The sequence below is a fragment of the Aphis gossypii genome, chromosome 2 (genome assembly GCF_020184175.1).
Source record: "Aphis gossypii isolate Hap1 chromosome 2, ASM2018417v2, whole genome shotgun sequence".
In the NCBI taxonomy this organism is placed as follows: Eukaryota; Metazoa; Arthropoda; class Insecta; order Hemiptera; family Aphididae; genus Aphis; species Aphis gossypii.
The window spans coordinates 83,454,168-83,477,712 of NC_065531.1; the positions used below are offsets into that span (position 1 = coordinate 83,454,168).

Sequence of the window (23,545 nt, forward strand, 5' to 3'; positions counted from 1 at the left end):
TTGGTTTCATCAAAACCAATTTTAATTTTTCACTCAACTCTCTCGAAGGTGGCTTCTACAAGCCCAGAATCGGCAGAATCTAGTGAACTAATTTATAAAAGCCTAAGTATTGATTGCATCAATGAAAAAAAAAACAATTTAATTAAATATCACATCATCACTTTTGATTATAATCAATTTGTGTATTAAATAATTTTAATAAAATATACATAATATAAAAATAATAAAAGATATATGTGAATAAAAAAATTACATTTTAAATTGCCAAATTTTGAAATATAAATAAAGTTATTATATTTTATAATCTGGCATCTGCACCAATTGCATCAGATATTGAGTTGTACTTATCTTTCCTAAAAACATAAAATGTATACAAATACAATTAAAACACTAGTATAGTTATAATTACAGAATAAAAGTGTTATAAATTGGTTTTTAATTTAAATCAATAATAGAAAGTTGGTATAACATTTTTAGTTTTTATAAACAACTGAAGTGTATGTTACATTGACTTTTTTTTTTACAAATGTATTATTTGTTTATTTATTTTTAGAATATATATTTTATACTTAAATTATAAAGATTGTATTATTTATTATATTTTTTCAATAAATAAATTGAATCTGCATTTGTTTTAAGTTTAAAAATGACATTCAATGTTATGAAATAAAAATATAAGATTCAAATTATTATTATTTTAATATTTATTACCTCAAAAGATAATCCAGTTCTTTTTTTATATTAACTATAACTGGTGGGCCATTATATATAAAAGATGTATAAATTTGTATAAGTGAAGCGCCTGCTTTAATTTTAGCATATGCATCTTGACCATTAAAAACTCCACCAACTCCAATAATTGGAATTTTACCTAAATGATAAAATTAAATTTCTAAGTAAAATTTATTCTATTAAACTATTATATTACTATAAAATTTACCATTTGTCAATTTATAAAATTCTAAAATTAATTTTGTAGATGCTTCTTGTAAAGGTTTACCACTGAGACCACCAGGCTCTAATGCATTAGGATTGTCATGAACACCAGTTCGTTTAACAGTTGTATTTGAAATTATTAATCCATCAACTTTACACTAAAATCAAAGGCACTTAAGAAAATTTTGAATTTAATATTTATAAAATTAAAATATAATTTTACCTTTTTATCATTAATTATTACATCTGCAATATCTTTTTTATCTTGATCAGTAAGATCAGGAGCAATTTTTAACAATAATGGAATTTTACGTTCCCCACTAAATTGATTCCTTGCTTCTATAACTTTGGAAAGTAGATTTATTAGATCACTTTTCTTTTGCAAATTTCTCAGACCTGGAGTATTAGGGCTAAACAATTTTTTTTCAAAAAGGTTAAATTAAGAATGTGATGAAGGTTTAGATTTGAAAGTAAAATTAGTTATTTACCTGGATATATTTATTACAAAATAATCTGCAACTGGTGTAAACTTTTCTATACCTTTCACATAGTCATCGACTGCATTTTCAGACTCTTTATTTTTCCCTAAATTAACACCAAGTATACCATCAAAGTTTTGTTGTTGCTTTAGTTTCTTAAGTCTTTCAAATACTACATTATGACCATCGCTATTGAATCCATACCTAATATAAATTAAAATACATTATATTATAATATAACATAATATAGGTATATTACATTAAATTTATTGTTAAAACTAAGTGTAATTTAACCTATTAATAATGGCTTGACTATCTAAAAGTCTAAATACTCTTGGTTTTTCATTGCCCGGTTGAGGTAAAGGTGTTATTGAACCAACTTCTACAAAACCAAACCCTACATCTTTTAATGTTTTTGTTATTTCACCTTGTTTATCCAACCCAGCAGCAAGACCTATTGGGTTGGTAAAATTCAAATCCCACAACTTGGATTTCTAAAAAAAATAATAATAAATCCTACATTATTCTTACTGTTGTTTAAATAATGAGAATAATTGAATGATAAAAAGTTAAACTTACCAATATTGGTGGATCTTTATAAAATGATTTTGGAATAAGACCATATTTTCCAGAAAATATTAAAAGGTTATGAGCTTTTTCTGGATCACAAGAAAAGAATGCAGGAATAATATATTTCTTATAAAATTTTTCATTCTGAGTGATAACATTTGTTCCTGCCCACAGAATACCTCCTCCAGCAGAAATATAAATAAAGGACCTTAATGAACTCTGAATAAATTGACATATATTAATTTATAGTTATTCAACTGATCATAATAAAATACAGAATTAGGGGCTGTTTTCACTATGTTCGGTTAGTGCCTGATAACGCTAACCGGAAGAATTTATCATGTGTTAACCATTAGAATTCTATCGGTTAGTCTTAACCGACACTTAACCGGACATTGTAAGAACAGCCCAAACACTATTCAGACAATTTCAGCACAATTTAAATTATTACAATATTAACAAATAAAAATGTTAATAACTTACCATTGTAAATAAATTAACTCCCTTAACTATTGTATATAGTAAATCGTTGCCTATACACCTAGTTTATTAATTAAAATCCACTAAGTTAGGTGTATTAAAAAAAAAAATGATTTGAGTTTTAACGCTTAATTTGAAATTACCTGAGTGTTAAATCGTCAAAACTCAAGTAAGAATTCACGAAAGTAACTTAATTGTACATCTGTATTCAATTTCTGTATATTATTACTCTGTTTAAGTTAAGATAAAACAACTAACCGGCCGACTCGTGCGCAACAGCCCGAGCAGGCAAACAATTACAAACGGTTAATTCTGTGGGTGACACAACCAGTTATGGTCGTTTTGGGTGTTGCCTGACCAATGACCACTCACTATAATGTGTTTTATTTAGTTTATCTGACAAAAACTGGTCGGCGCCGACAGATTCACTCCTTACGCCAAATATTATAGCATGCTATTTTGTATAATAACTATACATTCACATTTCACGTGAATAGAATTAATAAGACATCATTTTTAATTCATAGTGATAAACTGATAAGCTGCTAACATTGACCAGTGCAACAGATTATAATAATATGAATAATCGAATAATGTAATGCTAATATGCTATCTCAGAAGACAGAATAGTGAATACATTATGAGGTCGTGTTACAATTAAAAATTGTAAATTGAACATTTTAAATTAAATAACAAAAAAAAGGCCAAAGCGTGGTCAAGTGAGTAACGCTCTGCTATATAGTTGGTCACTATAATGGGTGTATTAAATTTGAATCCAATGATGGATATCATTGTATACAAAAAACGATTCTGAACGGAGATGGTTTGTCAGCCTAGGATATATTTGAATTTTCCAGTGGGTGGTGAAAAAGGTGGTTTATGTTTTAATGACCTGAACACCCCAAAATTAAATCATGTACAGAAAATAGCAACATAAACAATTGGTGTATGTTTCAAGTTTCTACAACTAATAATTATTAACTTAAATAAAAAAAATCTAAAATTATTTTATAGTAAATTGTTATTTTACGAGTGAATTTTGGATTTCATAAAAGTTTTTTCATTGCTCAATGTTCAAGTTCTCTTTTAATTATTGTAAGTCAAACTTATGGAAAATCTTGTAATAAATTTTCAACTCTTGGCAACTTGTGCAACATTTTTGTCAATATTTGAACTTCAAATGCTAATAAAAAATTGTGCCTATGTATTCTTATAATTTTTGAATCACTATAAAACTAACTCATAGTAAACTTTTTATTAAATTTTCAAGTATTTAGACGTAGCCAAACAAATTTTATCAATACTTATAAAAAAAAGCTAAACAAAAACAAAGATTTTAAATGCTTATAGAATTAAAATAAGCGAAATATTTTGATAATACCTAGTTTATAAAATGGCTTAAATATTTCAATCATCTTATTCATAAATAATTCATTCATCACATATTTAACTATAATTTTTATTTATTATATAATTTTTTTAAAAATAAAAAATGAATAAACAATGATTTCAGTCCATCATAGAATTGGTAACTTAATACATGTATTCTATTAATAATACTGTGATAAAAAATCAATGTTCTAGTAAAAATATTTAAAACTGTTAACTGTTATGTAATAGATATAATTCTTAATTTTAACTAAAATTAGTGAAATCTGTCTTCAGTTTGATAGAAGGCTGGATTGATTTTGTTATACTTTGTGGTATATGATTACCAGAGTTAAACTGTTGTTGTGATTTAGTAGTTTTAATGGTATGTTCTAATTTTGTTTTCAATTTATTATTTTGAGACATGATTACTTTAAATTCCTGAAACAACAATTAATATAGTGCAATATAGAACATTTTCAAAATTTTTTTTTCCAAATAGAAATTAATATACCTGAGGATAAACCGGCCCAATTTTCAATAAACATTGTAAACTAAATTCGTGTAGTTTAGACCGTGATTTAGATATAGTAGAGTCATATTTTGTCAATTCTGTGTCCATAAGAAAGTTAATTAAGGACGGTACAAGCAATGATAACATTTGAATTCCTGAAAATAAAATTAAGTACAATAAATTTGTTATTGTTTTAATATGCTGACTACATCAGTCCTTTGTCTTACATTTCGTATCGAAATTAAAATTTTAATTAGTAGTTTTTGAATTATTTAATTTTGTGTACTAAGGATAGTAGGTTCATTATAATATGTTTGAAAGATATAAAGAGCTTTGATGATTTGAAAATTTTAATGATTGATATTAAACTATCAACATTTATAATTTTTAGAAATGATCCAGGTATAATAAATAGCATTCTAGAACCAATATAATATTTATTTTATACTTTTGTAAAACTATTTTCAAGGACCATTAGCCTTATTGTAAACATTTTGATAATTGAGAAACTGTTTGTTCAAATTTTGAATTAAATGCATAAACATTTTCAAAAAATTAACCACTAAATAATTTACAGTAAATAAAGAGATTCTTTTAAGAAAATTATATCTCCATAGGGTACTTCTTAAGAAGTAAAAAAATATATTGTCTTAAGTATATTTAAAAAAAAAAACTTACTTCAAAATTTGGATAAATCGATTATTAACGAATAAATTAGGGATGAGTATGTTTGGTAATTAACCACTATTTTAATATGATTCGATACAATACAGATAAGATAATTGATAAGTTATACTTAAATTATATAGTTCTAAAATCTGTTAATCAAATTAAATTTTAATTTTTTAAATAAATATTTATTTAAAATTACTGTGTTTGGGTTGTGCTATTTGAACCAAACATTCAATTGCACTAATTGCTTCACATAACATTATCAAATTAGATTCCAACATATTGTTCGGTATTTCCACATATAATAATTCCATAAGGCGTGGAGCTAGTGCTTGAATATAACCTGTTGCAATATATTTATCTTCAAGTTGAAAAACAGCTTTAAGAAATTGAATGCATTTTGTTTTAACCTATATATAATAAATAATTGTTTATCATATAAAAAATAAAAATAAATTATTTCATAGTATAATAAAAACAATTTTTTTATGTTAATGTATTTTCAATTATTTTTAATTTTAATAATATTTTATAAAAAAGCATAATCTTTAATTTATACTCACAAGGATATTCTCACTTCCAAAACATTGTGTACAATAATTAATGCAAGGGTATAAAATATTTTGAACAAACATTACACCAGGTGGTGCATGTAATGTAAATACAGTGATAACAGATAGCATTGTTATTTCATTTAATTTTTTCCCTTCATCTCCTAAATAAAATAATGAAAAACAATTAATTTTTTTTTTCTAACTCATTGATATAAATAATTTAATGACATAATTACCAGTTTTAGAAATATCAATCAGTTTAGCAATTGTACTTTGTAGGAGTGACCTCCATTTGCTTTCAGATATTTTGTGATATCCAAAAGGGTGTTTACAGAGTACATGAAAAGCGTCCAGAGCAGCTAGAATAGAAACTTTATTTTTAGGTGCTTCGTTGGAACTATTAGTTTCTCCCAATTCTTTTAGTACATTGGTTGTTAAATACGCAATTGTTGGAAGTATCTGAACACCTCCTACAAAGATGATTTAATATGTATAATATATCATATACATAATTATTATTTACTACTTATGACTAAGCATGTTAAAAATAGTAAACATTTTACCATTCGGAGAGCAAAGATTTGGCAGCTGAGCCATTATATTTAATGTTGTAGCAATAACATTATGATTTAAACAATTTGAATGTAATTTTCTGGTTGAAGACACTAAAGGTGTTGGATTCATGTCTGGTATTTGTCGAACAATCAAACACATGCAAACTTCTAATGTGGCAAATACAATACTTTTATCATACTCTAAAACTCCATCCTGTCCACCATCACCTAAGCATGCTACATCAGCAGCAGTTGATGATCCAAGACTTTTATCTAAAGACCAACAAATTTATTAATAAACAGTAAAACAATAAGTTTTAAAAAAAAACATATTAATTAATAATTTGTTAATACCGTTAATAGTATTTGCATTTTTTATTTTTAAATCTTCTTGAGCAGCTTTTACTATTTGTTTTACAATATTCATAATAGTTTGCTGTACTTCTATACTATCATTTGTTAAAAGTAATCTAAAATATTCAATATTATAAGGTTTTAATTGAATTGAATTAATGTAGAAAAAATAATTTTTATTACTTGTGCATAATATTTAGTGTTTCTACTGCTAAAATACAATTTTTCATCAACATTTGTCTGGCTAATGATGAATCTAATATTGTGTATAACGATTTAAGACATGTTATAAAATTTTCTAAATTTTCCAAAGTCCGTTGATTACATATTGCTTCAGTACAAATTCCTAAAACCAATATAATTAATTAAGTAATAAGTAAATAATTATAGTTTTAGTAACAAAAAAATAATTTAATTTACCGAATATTAGGTAAAATTTATCTTGTAATTCTTTAGCTATGCTAGCATTTTCATGTTTAAATTCTTCAGCATTCAACCATAACGATAAAGCATATAAAATTGGAGGCCAAGCATTCTTATAATGGCTTCTGCTGTTTTCAATAGTACTTGATGTATAAAAGGCACCACCCTCATGGGGAAGTTGACTGTTAAACTCTACATGAAATTTTAAATATTCAAATACAAACAAATAAAAATGTATATCTTATAAAACTTAATTATTGTTTAAATATAAACTTTAAAAAAAATATTGATTGGGATGGTTAATAGTCCAAAGATGTATGTAAAAACAATACAATATATTATTTATACAATCAAAATTTCAATAGATCACATCAAGACTATATATGACACAAATACCAATTAAATAAAATTAAATTAGAGCAGTAGTTGTATTTAAAACAAAATTATATGTACCACATGGTAGTAATAGAAGAGCATGGTCCTTAAGAGCAGCTTGCCAATTTTTAGATAACATATCTAATTCTGGATGAATTAAAGTCAACAGACTATCATTTTGTCCTTCATAATTTCCGAAATCATCATTAGTTTCAGTAACATTTAATCGAGAATTTTTATTGAAATTTTCTGGAGCAATACCATTATTTATCATAGCGATAATATAAATCTAAAATAAATAAGCTATTAGTCAAATTAATTATATTTAAATAAAAAATTGTTTAAAAGCAAAAATATTAATAACCTGGGCCCAAGCTTTAAGTATAGCTAAACATTCAAATGTTGCAACACTTTCATTATATAAACTATTAAAATTTATATTGAAACCAGGTTTGAGTTTTTTAAGAGATGTAACTAACAAATGATAAACTCGTCTTAAATCATTCAAATCACGTGCAACTCCACTTCCTATCCAAGTTCCACAAACACGACATGCAGCAGCTGTAACATGACTAGGAGTATCTTCAGAAAATGCTGGTCTTAATGCAGCACTCACCTTTAAATTATAATTGATGTATTATACATACATTATAATATGCTTGGTTAAGATAAAAATGTACTTGAGCTTGAAATTGTTCTAACAATAAATGACCAGGAAATTCAGGTTCAGGTACTTGAGCAAACTTTTCAATAATCTCATTAAGAGTTTCAAATCCTTCTAAACGTAACTGATCACTATCACTAGTTGCTGCCATGAATGCCATTCTTATTAAATCAGACAAATGAAGAATCAAATAATCTCCTAGGTAATTATAAAAATAATAACAATAATTACTATAATTTATGTAAAAAAAAAAAAATGTAATTCGTTTTTTTCTATACCTTTATTATTAGTAAATGATAATTCTTTAGCTAATGATAAATTAAAATGTGGAGAAGAGTCACATTCTTTATGACATGTAGATATTATTCGACAAATACATTGAACAGCAAAAACTCTAGTTGGCCATCTGGGTTGTCGTTTTCTTTTTAATAATTCATTTTTAGAATCTTTTTGGAATTCATCATGATCATCTTCTGTTTCATCTTCATCATTCATTATAGCTCCGTCATTTTTATCTATATCTTTATTGTTTAATTCTACAGAAATTGCAAAGAATACTATATTAAATATTTTAAGACAATAATTATAATTACAAACTTTGATAATACCTGAAGAAACAGTTAAAACTGATTTACATAAATTTATCCATTTTGTAAGATTATCAACAGCTAACATTTGAAGCATACTAATGAGAGTATCATGAATATCTTTTATTAGTTGTTTATCCATTTCTGTGTCTAACATATTAAATAATACTCCTGGTAATCCAGATTCTGTCAATAAAAATCCTAAAAATAATAATAAAAATATAAAATAATTATAAATTTGAATAATATCTTAACTAAAAATAAAAATATATTTAATTTATAAATAATAACTGATAACATCAATATTATATAATAACAAACTTTGTTAGGTTATTCTAATATTCTAATTTATTTTTTTTAATTAGTAAAAATTTAAAATTATTACAGACATAAGAAACATATTATTTTAAAAATAAAAAAATTCCTTTCTCACTTTGAATAAAATATAAAAATACTAAAGATTATTTTGTTACCATCTTTATTGATATTTTCAGGAGAATTAACAAAGGACTCGGCAATTTCACAAACTTCTTTTGCCTCCCGCTGTGATAACTGTCGCAAACATGAAACTGCTGCTTTTCTTAGCAGTAAATGACTGTTTGATAAATTTTGCTGTAATTATAAATAAATAATTATTTAATAATAATTTATAATTTAAAGCATTTTTTTTCGAAACATGTATTTATGCTAAATTGTTCAAGTCTGAAGTCACTATGTTTAATGTTATTTATTATTATAAATAAAATAAAATTCTCATTCTATCTATTTTAGCATTTCTCAACTAGAACTATGCAGAAAGCTAATAAGAGGAATGTGAGTTAAATAATCATTGGTTTTACTTTCTAAGCAATATGCTACTTTTTGGGGACTGGCCCAATTTCACATGTCAAGGTATCGAAGATGGTTCTTGATTAACTAGACAAGTTTAGTTGCGTAAGGAGTTGGCAGGAGAGGGGGTAAATACTAGCCGGCTTGATACAGAGTCTTGAAGCCACCAGGAACAAAAATACCCCATGACTACCTCGGAATCAAACTTGGGGCCAGGCACACTAGAACATAAGTTCAGACTCACTTGACCACGGGTGACCCCAAGAATGTGACTTTGAATAAAAAATTTAAATTATTAATATAAATAATAAAATTATTCATAAAAGTGAAACATTAAAATTTGCAAAAATTCTAGGTAGATAGTACTAGAATATAAAAAGGTTAAAAAAGGGGAAACTGCTGATCTATTTAATATATTTAGCTATGATTAAAGGCCTATAAAAAAACATATCAACTATAACAATACTTGTAATAGTTTATGCTATTTCATAAATAATGTTTAATGTTGTTAACAAAATCTTATTATACTTTTAATATTTTAGTAAAATTAAGTCCACTAAATATCTAATGATTTCTATTACAGTAAATGTGTTAAAAAGTTTAAATTAGAATTGAGTTATAACTATACTGAAGGGATTGAGATGTGACCATATAGAAGTAGAGATTCCAATTATCAATTGTTAATAGTATTTCAATGAGGGGGCAATGAAGACTTGACAGTTGACACCATAATATGTGCTGGTGCCTAGTTGTGAAGGTATCTGGGTTTTAAGGTGAATAATTTAAGTCATTGATTATTTGGAGGGCTATTTTATTTAGAGCAACACAGTATGTAACAGCCACAATCAAAATAATATCTGGCAAACAGTTGTCTACTGTTTACTAACTCAGCAACGGCCACCGCGGTCATCACGTGCCCCTGTCTAGTCACGCTATCGGGGATAAGTTTTAGCAGCCGCGGTCGTTACAATAATGACCGCAAAAGTTGGATAATGTAATTGATACATCCAATATAATATACTCATGTGTATTAAACTGCAAGTTGTAATTCTCAAAAGTTTATAATAAATAAATGTATTGTTAAATCATTAAGCGTTAATTTTTATTACTTACACATAAAGTCCAAACTAAGGCTGTCAAATTGACATGTTTTGGTGTAAACATGTGTAATTCTTGTAGACATACTGTAGATTCTGCTTGAACTAATGGATCTTCATGATCTTGCATAATAGCACATGCACACAGAAAAGATGACCGTGCAGTAGTAATTGATGCTGAATTACCTAAATATCATTATGATCAATAAATAAATAATATTTAGTGATAAATATATAAAACAGGATAAGTTATCATTATTTAAAATATCTACAAGACATTGTTAGGTTAAAACAATAAAACTTAAAAATTGAAGTTAGTTTTAAGCTTGACTGAGAGTAAAATGGGTAAAAGGATGCTTGGTCATATAGAAATACAACAAAAGCATACAGCACAAATTTCTAAAATGGAAAATTAAACCATTCAAAATTCAATATTAAAATAGTTTTTAAAACATTAGATAATTTTTAAGACAAATATAAGTAAACATTTTTTTTAATAAAATAAATAGCATAAAAGCTATAAAAAATAAATAATACATAAATAAAACCTATTAATATTGTACCGAGTATTAAATATTTTGAAAAAAAAATTGGTTTTTGTTAAATTTCTCATGTGAAAGATGACAAAATATATGTTCTAATTTATTTTATAATTTTACTAAGTTATAAATACCTTGTAATTCTGGTCCAATAGTAGTAATTAGAGATGAGATCAATTTACCAATGCATTGATGAACATCAGCATGGTAATGAGGAACTATTAGCAGAAGTTTTAAGGCCAACGATAGTGAAGGTTCTATATAACCTCTAAACATTGGTCCGCCTGAATTAGCTATGAGAGACAATGCATGGAGAGACCAAACCTAAAACAAATTTAATGAATAAATTATATATAAATTTTTTTAATTATTTAATTATTTTAAATACTTGAACAATTGGAGATGTGGTATCTTGAGCTAATGCAAGCAAAATGCTAACACTAGTATTCAAATGGTGTGATGATCCCATACCACCAACATGTCTATGTAAATACCCAAGAGCTAAAGAATGTCCAGTTCGACTAGGGACATCTCTAGCACAACGAAGACGATCAAAACTAGTTTGAGCAAGCATAGCAGTGAATCTTGAATCTGAAACTGCTTGAGCCATACGACCAACACTTTCAGCAGCAGCTACTCGTAGAATTGTATTACCATTTGTTAATGCATTCTAAAATTAAATTAAATTTAACAACTATAGTAAGGAATATATATTAAATATTAACATAAGGAAACAAAACTAAACACATACAATTTTTATAATAATATAAAATGTATTTAGAAAAAAGACATATATTACTGTAATTAGAGTAGCAGTAGTTGTTTTAATTTCTTCATGACCAATTGTTGATTTGGTATCTGAAAGTGCTTTAAGACCAGCTAATAGTGAAGCAAAAATGTTGGTTGAAATAGCATCACACCGGCATGACTTAGAGTATTTTATTTGATCAGTGAAATGGTCTATCATTTGAATTCTGTGCTTATTGGCCACACGTGGAAATATTAAACCAAATAGAGTAACAGATGCATCAATAACAGATACACCAAGTGGTAAGGGACTTGGTATGTTATCATCCTAAACAATATTTTAATTAAATTAGGTACAATATATTGAATAATTTCAAAAGATAAACTTTTGACTTTTACTAAGTTTAAAATTAGTTACAAAAGAACAAATATTTAGTCAAAAATAAACTAGATAAATAAATAATTTTAGAATAAACTCAGAACCTCAAAGTGAAAATAAAAAATAAAAGATTAATCAACCAATATATTTAGATAATCATTTAGCGACAAAAAAATATTAAAATATTATATTTAAGGCAAATAAATTAAGTATATCAAGATAAAATGTTAAAAATAATAATATATAAGATGAAATATACAAATAATGTTTGAAAGTAAAATTTGTGTGATTTTTAAAAATGTTGATACTTGCTAATATACAGATATAGACATTGCTTATAAGACTCACAAATATAAAATTCAGGTTAGGTTAGTCACTCATTAGACTCAAAATCATTTGGAACATTTGTGATAACCAAATGCATTGTAATACAACACAAAATTTGGTTATAAGACTTGCCACTTTGGTTATAAGTAGGGTTGAGGACTTCTAGTACTTAAAAATCTAAAAATATGCATGCACTTATGGACTTAAAAATGAAGAAATATGCGCTTAAAATATGCTCTAACAAAATTTATTTTATTTTATTATTTTGTCTAATTATAATATTTATATAGAGAATCACTAAATTCCAACACATAACTTTTTAAACAAAAAGCCAATGATTTTTTTCCTTTAGTATATTTGAAAATGAAAATAAAATATTACTAAAAAAGTTTGAAATAAACGAAATTATTATGCGACGAAAATATTCCATGCAGTATGCGCGATGATAAAACCAGCACTCGCCAAAATATGACGTACAACTTAAGTTCACTTCCTATATTCATTTCGGTTTTATCGGTTTGTCGATCAGATAGTAAATTATCTAGCCAATAATGAAAATATTATTTATAAATAGAAAATTTACCATTGTGTTATTTTTTGTCTAAGCTAATTTAAGAACTAATTTCGAAAACTGCTATATGTCAAAAATTTCTTAATTTTTCTAATATACCTAAATATGAATGGAATAACAAAAAATAATAGAAAAACAAACTAAAATCACAATTTATATAAATACATACTAATAGTAAATGATAAATATTATAAATTGTGTACATGCAAAATTTAAATATTAAATACTAATTTATTTTATTTGTAGTGAGTAAAAATGTAAAAACAATAATAAAGTTTATAATTTATGTAAGTTAATATATGTATGTGTTTGTTTAATAATATGTAATACTAAAAGAAAAAACAAAACAAAGTTAAATAAATAAAGTAATTTAACATTTTGTTTGTTTTTTCCCACTTTGTCTATTCTATAAGATTCATTTGGTTATATGAATTACTTTTAGTTGGTCCCGACCCAAGTCTAATAAGCGATGTCCACTGTATCTCCTTAATTTTAATACGAGAAACATGATATTTAACAAGGAAGTTTTAAATTAAGAATCAATATAAATCATCATTATTAGTGAGATGTTTTAGTAAAAACAAAGTAAGGTAAAACACTGTCAAACATAAACAAACCTAAATATTAATTACTAATAATTTCTTAAATACTTACTTTAGAAACTGAAAGGTAAAGATATCTAGGATCATGTTCTAAAGCACCTGATCCAATGGCATTATTTTGTATCAGCTGAAAATAATTATTAAACACTGTAAGTTATAAATTGATACAATTATATTTCTTATTTAATAAAATAACAATTTGAAAACATCTTGAAGTTATTTCAAATTTTTTGTTGAAGAAAAATAAATTTACATGTTTGGAAATGTAATGATGTAAATAAAAAATAATCAAATAATACTTATGAAGTGTTAAATATAATGAAGCATTTAATAATAATAAATAGATCATAGACTTAATTATGAAAGTAGTTAATTTTTTTTACAATATTTCATACATACAGATCTTAAAATAATTATTTGTCCTCAAATAATTTTTCAAATGTAGTTGTAATTTAAAAACTTAAAACCATTTACATGAAAATTTCACCAAATGTTTATAATATCATTTTTTTTACGTGGTACAATAATATAAAATATTTTGACTATTTTTAAACTATTTATAAGTAATTACAATTTTTATAAATGCCGATAAAAAATGATTAGGTATTAACACTTGAAAATTAAATAGAACGTTAAAAGTTGTAATTTACCAATCAAAAAATATCAAAAATGCATAGTCTCAATAATTTTGTACAAACATTTATAGTTAGAATTTAAAAAAAAATTCAAAAATAAATAAGAAATTTATTTTTAGATTTAAAATTTGAACATTTAAAACAACATTCCTCATTAGTTTATATATTTATAACAATTGTTTTAAACAAAATTAAATCACCCCACCATAATACTAAAAATAAAATAAATGATTATAATAGTTCAATAGCTATATCAAAATTATATCATAAAATACACTTAGCAATATAGGCTAACAGAACTTCAAAATCATTTTTCATACAAAACTATATATTATAGAATTTTTATTTAATACACCATCACAATGGACCACTCAACCACCAATTGTACAATAGAACAATACCTACTTACCACCTTTAAAAAAAATGTATTTATCATATTAACAAATGTAAAAGTAAAATAAGAAAGTAATTCATTTCAAACTTTAGAAGTCATAGGAATTACCAGATAATTACAGTTTATTTGTAATTTTTTATTAATTTGTTTATTATCAATGTATTGAATAGAAATATTATTTCAAGATATAAACGGTTTAAGAAACATAGGTCAACAATAGATTATATATTTAAGACAGAATATAACAATATGTAAACTAAGTACATATTTTTAATAGCTGAAAATATAACTGGTCTGTTTAACTTTTATTCTAAAATTTATTTATTAATACAAATTCAATTTTATTTTGTATCAATTTCAATAACTCTGCTGTATGCATACAGCATAGTAGAGAACAAATAAATATACTATTGAAATGTTATTGTCAAATAGAGTTGCACATTATTTTTTTTATATATATATATAAGTTGCTACTAAGGTAGGTAAAAATGTAAAATACAAAAAAAAAGGAATATAGAAATAGCACAAACTGTTCAGTAAAAATATATATATATTTTTTTTTAATATCCTGGTCGAAGTTGTGAAGTACAAAATATAAAAATCAGAAATCTAACAAATTTGTAAAAAAAAAAAAAATAATAATAATAATAGTTAATTATTGCCTGTATTTATATCAAAAGACAATGTCCATATGTTTATAGCTTTTAAACACAAAAACTAAAACGCATAATACTTATTATACCTACATAAAACATTCATGTAAATAAAATTAAGAGCACAAATGCAAATACCAAATTATGTGTGTGTTAAGAATTTTTGGTTGATTTTCTCCAATGGACAATACTAATTTTAATAATTATTTTATTTTAGTTGTAGAATTAAAAAAATAAAACCACTGAATATTACATACATATTTGTTCATGGCGACTTACATAATCATATTCAACTTTTCTTGAACAATCCACCTTAGTTATAAGCAGCAATTTAAAAACCAAAAAATAAGTTAATTTAAACCAAGAATAACTAATATAAAAATAATAATTTTGTTATACAATATGGGTAATAGGCTAATATTACTAATATTATTTACTACATACAGTAAAACAATAAATAATCCATTACCTGATCTTCAATTGTCTGATGATGGGAATGTTGAACAGGACATATTCCCAATAATATTCCTTCTTCATTTTTACAAACATATCTCAATTTTGATGTAACAGTATTAGCAGGATTTTCTGCCAATGTAAATTCTGAGACTAACAGTCTTAAAATATGTGTAAATGAAGCTGTAATTATATAATTTTGTTTTATTTTGCAGAGATAAATTATAATTTATTAGCAAACATTAGAATTGACAAAACCTTCTCTAAAAAATATAATTGAAAATAATATTAATTGAATTAAATTACCTTCAAAATCTTGTGCAGGAATTAGAGATAATGTTTCATATAATCGTAATCTGACTAATGCTATAGGAGCTTTTAAATGTTGACCACAGCTTTTAACAACGGAATTCATACTAAAAATATATTATATTATTTAATCAAAATATAAATGACCTTTACGAGTTTGGTTTAAGTTGACTTTAAGGCAGCTCTTTCATACTATAGTTAACTTAAAATAGATATAAAGTAATATAAATATTTACTTAATTAGCATTGCAAGAGCAGATTCAATTGGAATTAATAATCTTCTTATTATATCTTCTGTGACTAATTCGTTACAATTGAATAAGAAACTATAAATAGATGCAAGAGCTCCTGCTCGGCCTTCCAAAATCAACTATAATATTTAAAATAAAGAAAACAGTTTAAGAATATCATTTTTAGTTTTAAAAATATTATTAAGTATTATATTTTTTTAATGATCCTTACCTGCCAAGTAAATGCATCTCCTCTCGCCTTTTCAGATTCAAGTTCTTTAGATGATCGTGGGAAAGAATTTCTCCATAAAAGAAGCATACGTGGTAAAAGTCCTCGAACAACACTAACTCCTATATTAACAAATAAATTATTATTATTATTATTGACTCTTACAGCCATATATGTTATTTTTATCATAGATGTTTGCAGATATTTGTTACAGAGAATGCCAGAATCAAAATAGCTTAATTTCTAATTCGATTCAAAAAAGCATAAATCAACTATTTTTTTTAATTAATTTTCATACAGTTAAAAAGTTCACAAAACAATAGTCAATTTGTATAAGTAAAATTATAATTTTAACTTTGAAATTTATTACTAATTAATATGTATTTAATTTAAGAGATATTTTAGTTCTAATCTTCGTTCAAAAGGATATAAATTCGTAAGCTCAACAATATGTACACTTAACAATCAAAATCCAATAAGATTCCCAAGATAATATATTTTCTGACCTTTCAGTCTTTTAATTAATAATAATAATAATAATAATATATTGACTACTGTTAAAGCATTTAAAGCTAACAATACAAAAATTGAGATTCTGCTGAATTCAAATTTGCTTATATGTTAGTTTGATAGATACAACACACATACAGGTGAAGCATATTCTAATTAAAAAAAAAAAAAAAAGGTTTTAGAAATGTATAAATATTTTACCTAATGTCATCACACCACCAATTAACAACCATCCAGCTTGAGTTCTACTTAGTGATAGCCGACTATTTTGACTAGCACTTCTCAATAGATCTTCAGCGGTGTTAAATATTATCTATAAATTATACATAATATTATTTTGATTATAAGACATAATATATAGTATTATAAAAACTAACTTTTCCTCTCATATGAGGGATACCCAAAGGTGAGACATTAACACTTCCGAGTATTCCAATAAGTACAGCGCTATAACCAAAAATTATTTCTGGAGTAGCTCTTGTACTCTCAATATTTTCAATACATCTAATAAACAATAATTATTTATAATTTATTTATTTTATTAAAAATAATGATAAATTTAAAATATACCGATCAATTAAAGGAGTGCATTGGCTTGGTAAGGCAATACAAACACAACGTATACACCATGCAGCTGATAATCGAGCAGCTTGACTTGGATGTATCATAACAGACAACGCTGTCTCAATAACATCTAAAGAAAAATCAATAAATAAAAAATATAAAAACAAACAATATATAAATTTAATTTACTGCATGTATTATCTGATATAAGATTGTTTGCCATTGTGCCCATGTTAAGCAATAAACAGCCCATTTCTTGCAATGCACAAACTAAAAAGTGTTGACCAAATATAGTCTCTTGGTTAAAATCTTTAGCATTTTCTGGACTGAAATCTAAAATTGCATAAAATCTCATAAATTTAGGAAATTTTAATTATAATATTTATTTTACCAATTGAACTCATTTGTTTTTTAACAATTAGGGCTAATTCTTTACATGCCGAGGATTGTGCTTTTTCACTTAACATTTGTCCAAGAACACTACGTAATATAAAGCTAATACATTTTCTAGAATAAACAGCATCAACATGAGAAGACGCTGATTTTGGATTAGCAACTAAATCTAAAATATGTCGCATGAAAGTATTTAAATTTTTTTCCAGCCAAGTTACATCCAATGAATGAACAAATTCCACATAAGTCTAAATATACATATAAACAAAAAATATAAAAATATAATTAATCTATTTAAATTTATTAACACAAAATCTTACATAAGTAACACCGACTCTAACTTCTCGGTGACTACCAGTAGTTCCTTTTATAATTTCTCCTGTTCCTTTAAGAAATCCAGTGCCACCTCTTAAAAATCCATTCATTAATATGGTTAATGCATCTTCTAATGTTACACTTTTTGTTGACTTTGAAGTTTGAACTAAAATCAAATATTTTTTTTCAAACTTTGAGACACAAATTTATTATTTATAGCTGTATACCTGAATGATGATCTTTGTTTTGGATTTGTGTAGAAGCAATTAAAAAGCCTAAAAATTTTGCTACAGAACATCTTACTTCATAATTTGCATTCTCAAATGCTCGAAAACATAATGTAGCTACATTTTCTAACTCTGATGTATATAAAAAACTGGAATGTTTTATCATTTCAAATAAACACTAAAAAGAAGAATGGATGATAATTTATAAAAAAAATAAAATAAAAATTAGCATTACTTTGGCAGTAGCAGTTCGAACAGCCATTACTCGATCGGTCAAAGAATGTTTAATAGCCTTGTAAATATCTTTATGAATATGACCCATAACATTTCCCATTCCACAGCAAATCTAATTATAAATATAAAAACCATGAAAAAGTGTAATTAATTTAAATAATTTAGTAAATTAAATTACCTTTTCTAATGTTATAATTATCTCTACTCTCATTTGAGATTCTGCATTTTTCAGACATTTTATTAAAATATACACAGTTTCTTCATATGAACGCCCCATCATTCGTCCCAAATTTTTATACATAAATCCCATACATGTAATTGCAGCTCTAAAAAAAAAAAATGTTTTTAAGTAATCAAATTAATACAGTAAAATGTTGACCATCTGACTTGTTTTAGAACCAGTCCAAGTTAATAATCTTTAAACATTTTAGTATTAAAAATATGTTGAACAAATATGATATAATTCTTTAAATACTATATAAAATAATAAAACAACATTTTTAGTTTTTATTCGTATTAAACACGTAATATTTATCTCAAATATTTGTAGAAAATTTAAATAATTTAAAAGTAAAATGGTTTTTAAAATATAATATTTATAAAATACTATACACACACATTTGTTGCTTTTCTATATATTACTAAATTTAAAACGATTATGACTTATATACATATTTTTTTTATTTATCCATGCACATTTTAGACCAAATTATTAATCCTTTTGATATAAAATAGAAACTTAAAAGTGCATAATATTTTACATGTATTTGCATTTTTAAGCATTTTCAGCTATAAATGTATATATGTTTTTGGTTTTTCAATAATATTTTTAAAAAATTTTATTAAGTCATTTTTCTTAAATCTTTGATTTCAAAAAACATTATTAAAAATTTATTGAAGTTAAATAATACAACTTTTTTAAACATATTTCATGTTGAATTTGATACTCTGATATTTGTTTAAGCATATTTACAGTTTTTAGAGATTTTAGGAGCATAAATATTTTAACTCTATTCATAACATTTATTTAAATACAATTATTATGTTATATCTTAAGTATTTGCAAAAGATTATAAATAAGTAAGAACGCTCTCTTAATAAAAATTCTATTTTATAAAAAGTTTGAAAATGAATATTCAGTACAATACTATAACGAGTGTACTTTAATGTGTATTTTCAAAATAAAATATATAATACAACTAACTAAACTAATTAATATAGTTTATATATTAAATGTGAGTGAGAAAATAAAAAATATGACTTTTGATTAACATACAATTTATCATATAACACACAACAATAATTAAAATAAATAAAATGAAATTATATTAAATAGAAAAATATTTGATCTGAAAGTGTTATAGATGTAGATAAGCCTATAAACAATTATGCTGATAAATCTTACAAAACTTGAGAATTGTATACTGTTGATTCCTTAAATTAATATTGAATATACATACAACATACCAGATTGCCAACAATTTACTAATCATTTTTACTACCTTAAATTTAAAAATGAATATTTATTAGTACATACAATTTTGTAGAAAGGTATGCCAATGAATCATCTTTGACACGTAACATATCATTACATTTGTTAACTGTATCAAAAAGAAGGAATGTATCACCAACATTGAACAAAGTAGACAGGCATTTTGCGATTAACATTCTAGTCGGCGGACCTGGATTTTCTTGAATTAAGCTAGTTAACTGATCGACCAATTTTTTTTGACATTCTTTGATATCAACCTAAAATATAATAATAAAAATGTATTATTATTAATATATTTATAGTAAAACTAATTTAATTGCATTAATAAATGAAAAGTTTTTTAAAATTAATTCTAGATCAATGCATTAATCACTGACAAATAATATATCTATATGCTATTCAAGCTAAGAAAACAACCAGGTGGCAATCAGATTTTTCCGAGCATTTGGGCAGTAGTCTGGAAATACCTAATTGTTATCTCATTGAGTAAAAAATTATTGAAAAAAAATAGGTCTAAGATAGGTTAGTATATATTGTCATTTGTTTGGCAAAAGGTAAAAAAAGTGATACAGATTTTACAACAGATATTAATATTATTAAAAAACATTTACCTATTTATATCTTAATTACCACAAAAGAAGGAAAATACTTCAAACAGAATAATGATTATTTTTAATATATCTGTCAACTGGTATTTATCCTGGGATATTTTAATTGTTTCATCATATATTAATATACTATAATATTAAAGTATAAGTAAGTACTAATGACTCAGTCAAATTTAATTTTTTATTTAGTAAAATATCAAATTTATGCAGTGATGGGTGGATGGGCGATATATTTTAGATTTACCTAAATTTTCAAACTGCCACTGAAATTAATGTCTTAATATGTTTAGATGATACAAAAACTTTTTCTTTTTTTTATTTGAAAAAGTGTAATTTGTGATTTAATATACAAAAATATAAATAATATTTTTAAATATTTCACACCGAATTTTGATAAGTGAATTTTCTAATTTTTTTAAAAGTTGTTAATAATTTAAATACAACAAGATAATTAGAAAAACAAACTTGATTTCAAACTCTATATTGTCTAGTTAAATGGATTAGTACTGAGTACTTTGTAAAAAAAGACAACCTTTTTAGCATAAAAAATAGTGTTTTAATTTTTTTTCAAATGTTATATAAAATGTCCTTCTACCAGGTGGCAAATGCCCTAATTTTTTGAACAGCAATTTTTGGTCTAGTTGTGATTGACCAAACAACTCAATTTACATCTAATAAATCATATATTCAAAAAATGTCCCGTAGTTTAATAAATAACAACAATCAAAAGAACTTATATCTAACAAAATAGGATGAAGAACTTACTTTCTTAGAAGTCACTAATACTTTATCCAAAAACCGTAGCCATTCAAAGATGAAAACTGGACGTTTAGTTTCTGGTAATTGTTTTAACGCTTCTTCGTTCAACACCAAACTATGGCTTAGCTCCATCATAACAAAGGAAATATAAAATATAAACTATCTAATACGGCTTTTAGGCAATTAAAATAATAGAATCGTCAACCATCAGACAGTAGGCATCAATCATTTTATTTATTTTACAATACTATAAAATAAGCTATAACTTATATTAGTTTAACATATTGTCACTAACTTTTATACTTTATAGTAGCCAACAGGTAACTATTAGGTATTTATTTATGTACTAAACAGATAGCAACATTAGTAACTAGTGTTCAGTAAGGTAGTAGCTTACCTACTAATACTAAATGAATCGTTATCAGTAAAACTAATAAATACAGATAATGTGACTCATTCACATTTCAAATTAATCATAAACTACCTATATAGTGACAGCACTACAGAACAATGTTCGTGATAGTGCAGACTATCATAATATTATGAGTGATAAACATTTGCCCTACTTATTACTTAAAAATTAAAATAGTAAAATTGTACTTATAATTAATAATTATTCATCTATGTAACTATTTTTTTAACTATAACTATTCTATCATTTTAAGTTCACAAACATGTCCACATTGTCATTTAAAAATTAAAAAAAAAACAATTAGAGCCATGGTATAATGACACTATTGTCAATATTATAGTAAAAACCTATGAACTTTGAGGGATAAAATTTCCAGGAAACAGAACCTGTGGGTAATTAAATATTAACCCAGGAGACATTTTCCAATTAAAACGATAATAATTTTTTTTTAAAACATTCAATAAATACAATATTATTTATAGCTATTTAATTCTAAATGTTATATAGAATAAGTTTTAATACAAAAAAAAACCATGGAAGTCGCTCTGTTGTATTAATAATATTAAGTTTACGTTGTCTATTGAGTGTGTTAAATTTTAATTCAACGATAAGTCTTGTATATGGAAAACGATTCTGACTTCTAAGTGACTCATATTTTTAAAGATATTTTATTATGTAAGTGTATCTACTATATATAGGTACTGTTATTAATTTTTTTTATAATAGCAATATGACAAGTTGAAATATTTTTTTTTTAATAACATAATAATATTATTATACCTATTATAGCTGTCATTTGTATAATTGTTTAAGTGAACACCCACGCATATGGTAAACCCTAAACAGTTTAATTGTTGTATCAATAGCTTAAAAGTTAAAATTAATCTAAATAGGTAGGGTATTTTAATAACATCAATGTGTATAGAAAATTATAGTTGATTTAATAATGGAATATTTTAAGCTTCAATAAATAATAATTTATATTTTTTAAAGAGCATCATATATTTTAATAACCTTAAAAATATCAAAAATCCTAAAATCCTATAAAGAGATAGCAAATACTGCTGTATAAAATACCTAACTTTAAAATTAAAAGTAATAAATTTATCAAGACTGACTAAAATCTTTAAAAAAAATAAGACTGTTTAATTTAAGCAAAAAATGCACTGTGCCATGTACTGAATCTCATAAATCTAATGAAAACATATATAATTTTGAAAGTTGAGTTAATTTATTAAAAAATAAAATTTGTGTAGTTATATAAAAACTCATTATGGCAACGTCTCTAGCTAAACATATTTTGAAAAACAACTGATATTTGATGAATTTCAATACATTTCTTAAGTTTTTTGTTTATTTTTATTACAGTGTTTCCCAACCTTTTTCTACTCAACACCCCTTTAGATTTTAAAAATCTCATACCTCCCCCCAATCATTTTTTTCAAAAGATTAATATTTTATTTTTTAATACATTATTTAATTAAAGAAAAAATAAAATTTAACATTTA

At 24.7% G+C, this 23,545-nt stretch overlaps 2 protein-coding genes across 4 annotated transcripts; both read right to left on the reverse strand.

The window, feature by feature from the left end:
• Positions 1 to 161: 161 nt before the first annotated feature.
• Positions 162 to 2,927, reverse strand: LOC114124414 (dihydroorotate dehydrogenase (quinone), mitochondrial). 2 transcript variants are annotated; one of them, XM_027987660.2, is made up of 9 exons: positions 2,609 to 2,927; positions 2,469 to 2,526; positions 1,995 to 2,204; positions 1,710 to 1,909; positions 1,425 to 1,619; positions 1,160 to 1,346; positions 941 to 1,094; positions 712 to 871; positions 162 to 353 (listed from the first exon to the last, which is right to left on the reverse strand). In XM_027987660.2, exons 2-9 carry the CDS (start codon positions 2,469 to 2,471, stop codon positions 299 to 301), a joined length of 1,164 nt encoding a protein of 387 aa, XP_027843461.1. In that variant the 5' UTR covers positions 2,472 to 2,526; positions 2,609 to 2,927; the 3' UTR covers positions 162 to 298. The 2 variants fall into 2 exon arrangements, with proteins under 2 accessions (XP_027843461.1, XP_050058044.1); XM_050202087.1 differs by having other exon boundaries at positions 2,469 to 2,927.
• A 981-nt stretch (positions 2,928 to 3,908) lies between these two features.
• Positions 3,909 to 22,136, reverse strand: LOC114124404 (HEAT repeat-containing protein 5B). Of its 2 annotated transcripts, XM_027987647.2 has the most exons (36): positions 21,632 to 22,136; positions 20,304 to 20,515; positions 18,945 to 19,092; positions 18,768 to 18,878; positions 18,533 to 18,710; positions 18,311 to 18,471; positions 17,989 to 18,238; positions 17,787 to 17,930; positions 17,604 to 17,727; positions 17,411 to 17,537; positions 17,235 to 17,346; positions 16,527 to 16,645; positions 16,301 to 16,434; positions 16,062 to 16,171; positions 15,772 to 15,938; positions 15,582 to 15,614; positions 13,673 to 13,747; positions 11,794 to 12,069; positions 11,383 to 11,664; positions 11,129 to 11,318; positions 10,472 to 10,641; positions 9,004 to 9,142; positions 8,552 to 8,731; positions 8,222 to 8,479; positions 7,960 to 8,141; positions 7,644 to 7,895; positions 7,358 to 7,568; positions 6,902 to 7,096; positions 6,665 to 6,827; positions 6,482 to 6,597; positions 6,137 to 6,400; positions 5,810 to 6,043; positions 5,583 to 5,734; positions 5,219 to 5,429; positions 4,348 to 4,502; positions 3,909 to 4,274 (listed from the first exon to the last, which is right to left on the reverse strand). In XM_027987647.2, exons 1-36 carry the CDS (start codon positions 21,758 to 21,760, stop codon positions 4,101 to 4,103), a joined length of 6,138 nt encoding a protein of 2,045 aa, XP_027843448.2. In that variant the 5' UTR covers positions 21,761 to 22,136; the 3' UTR covers positions 3,909 to 4,100. The 2 variants fall into 2 exon arrangements, with proteins under 2 accessions (XP_027843448.2, XP_050058043.1); XM_050202086.1 differs by lacking the exon at positions 15,582 to 15,614.
• Positions 22,137 to 23,545: the final 1,409 nt, after the last annotated feature.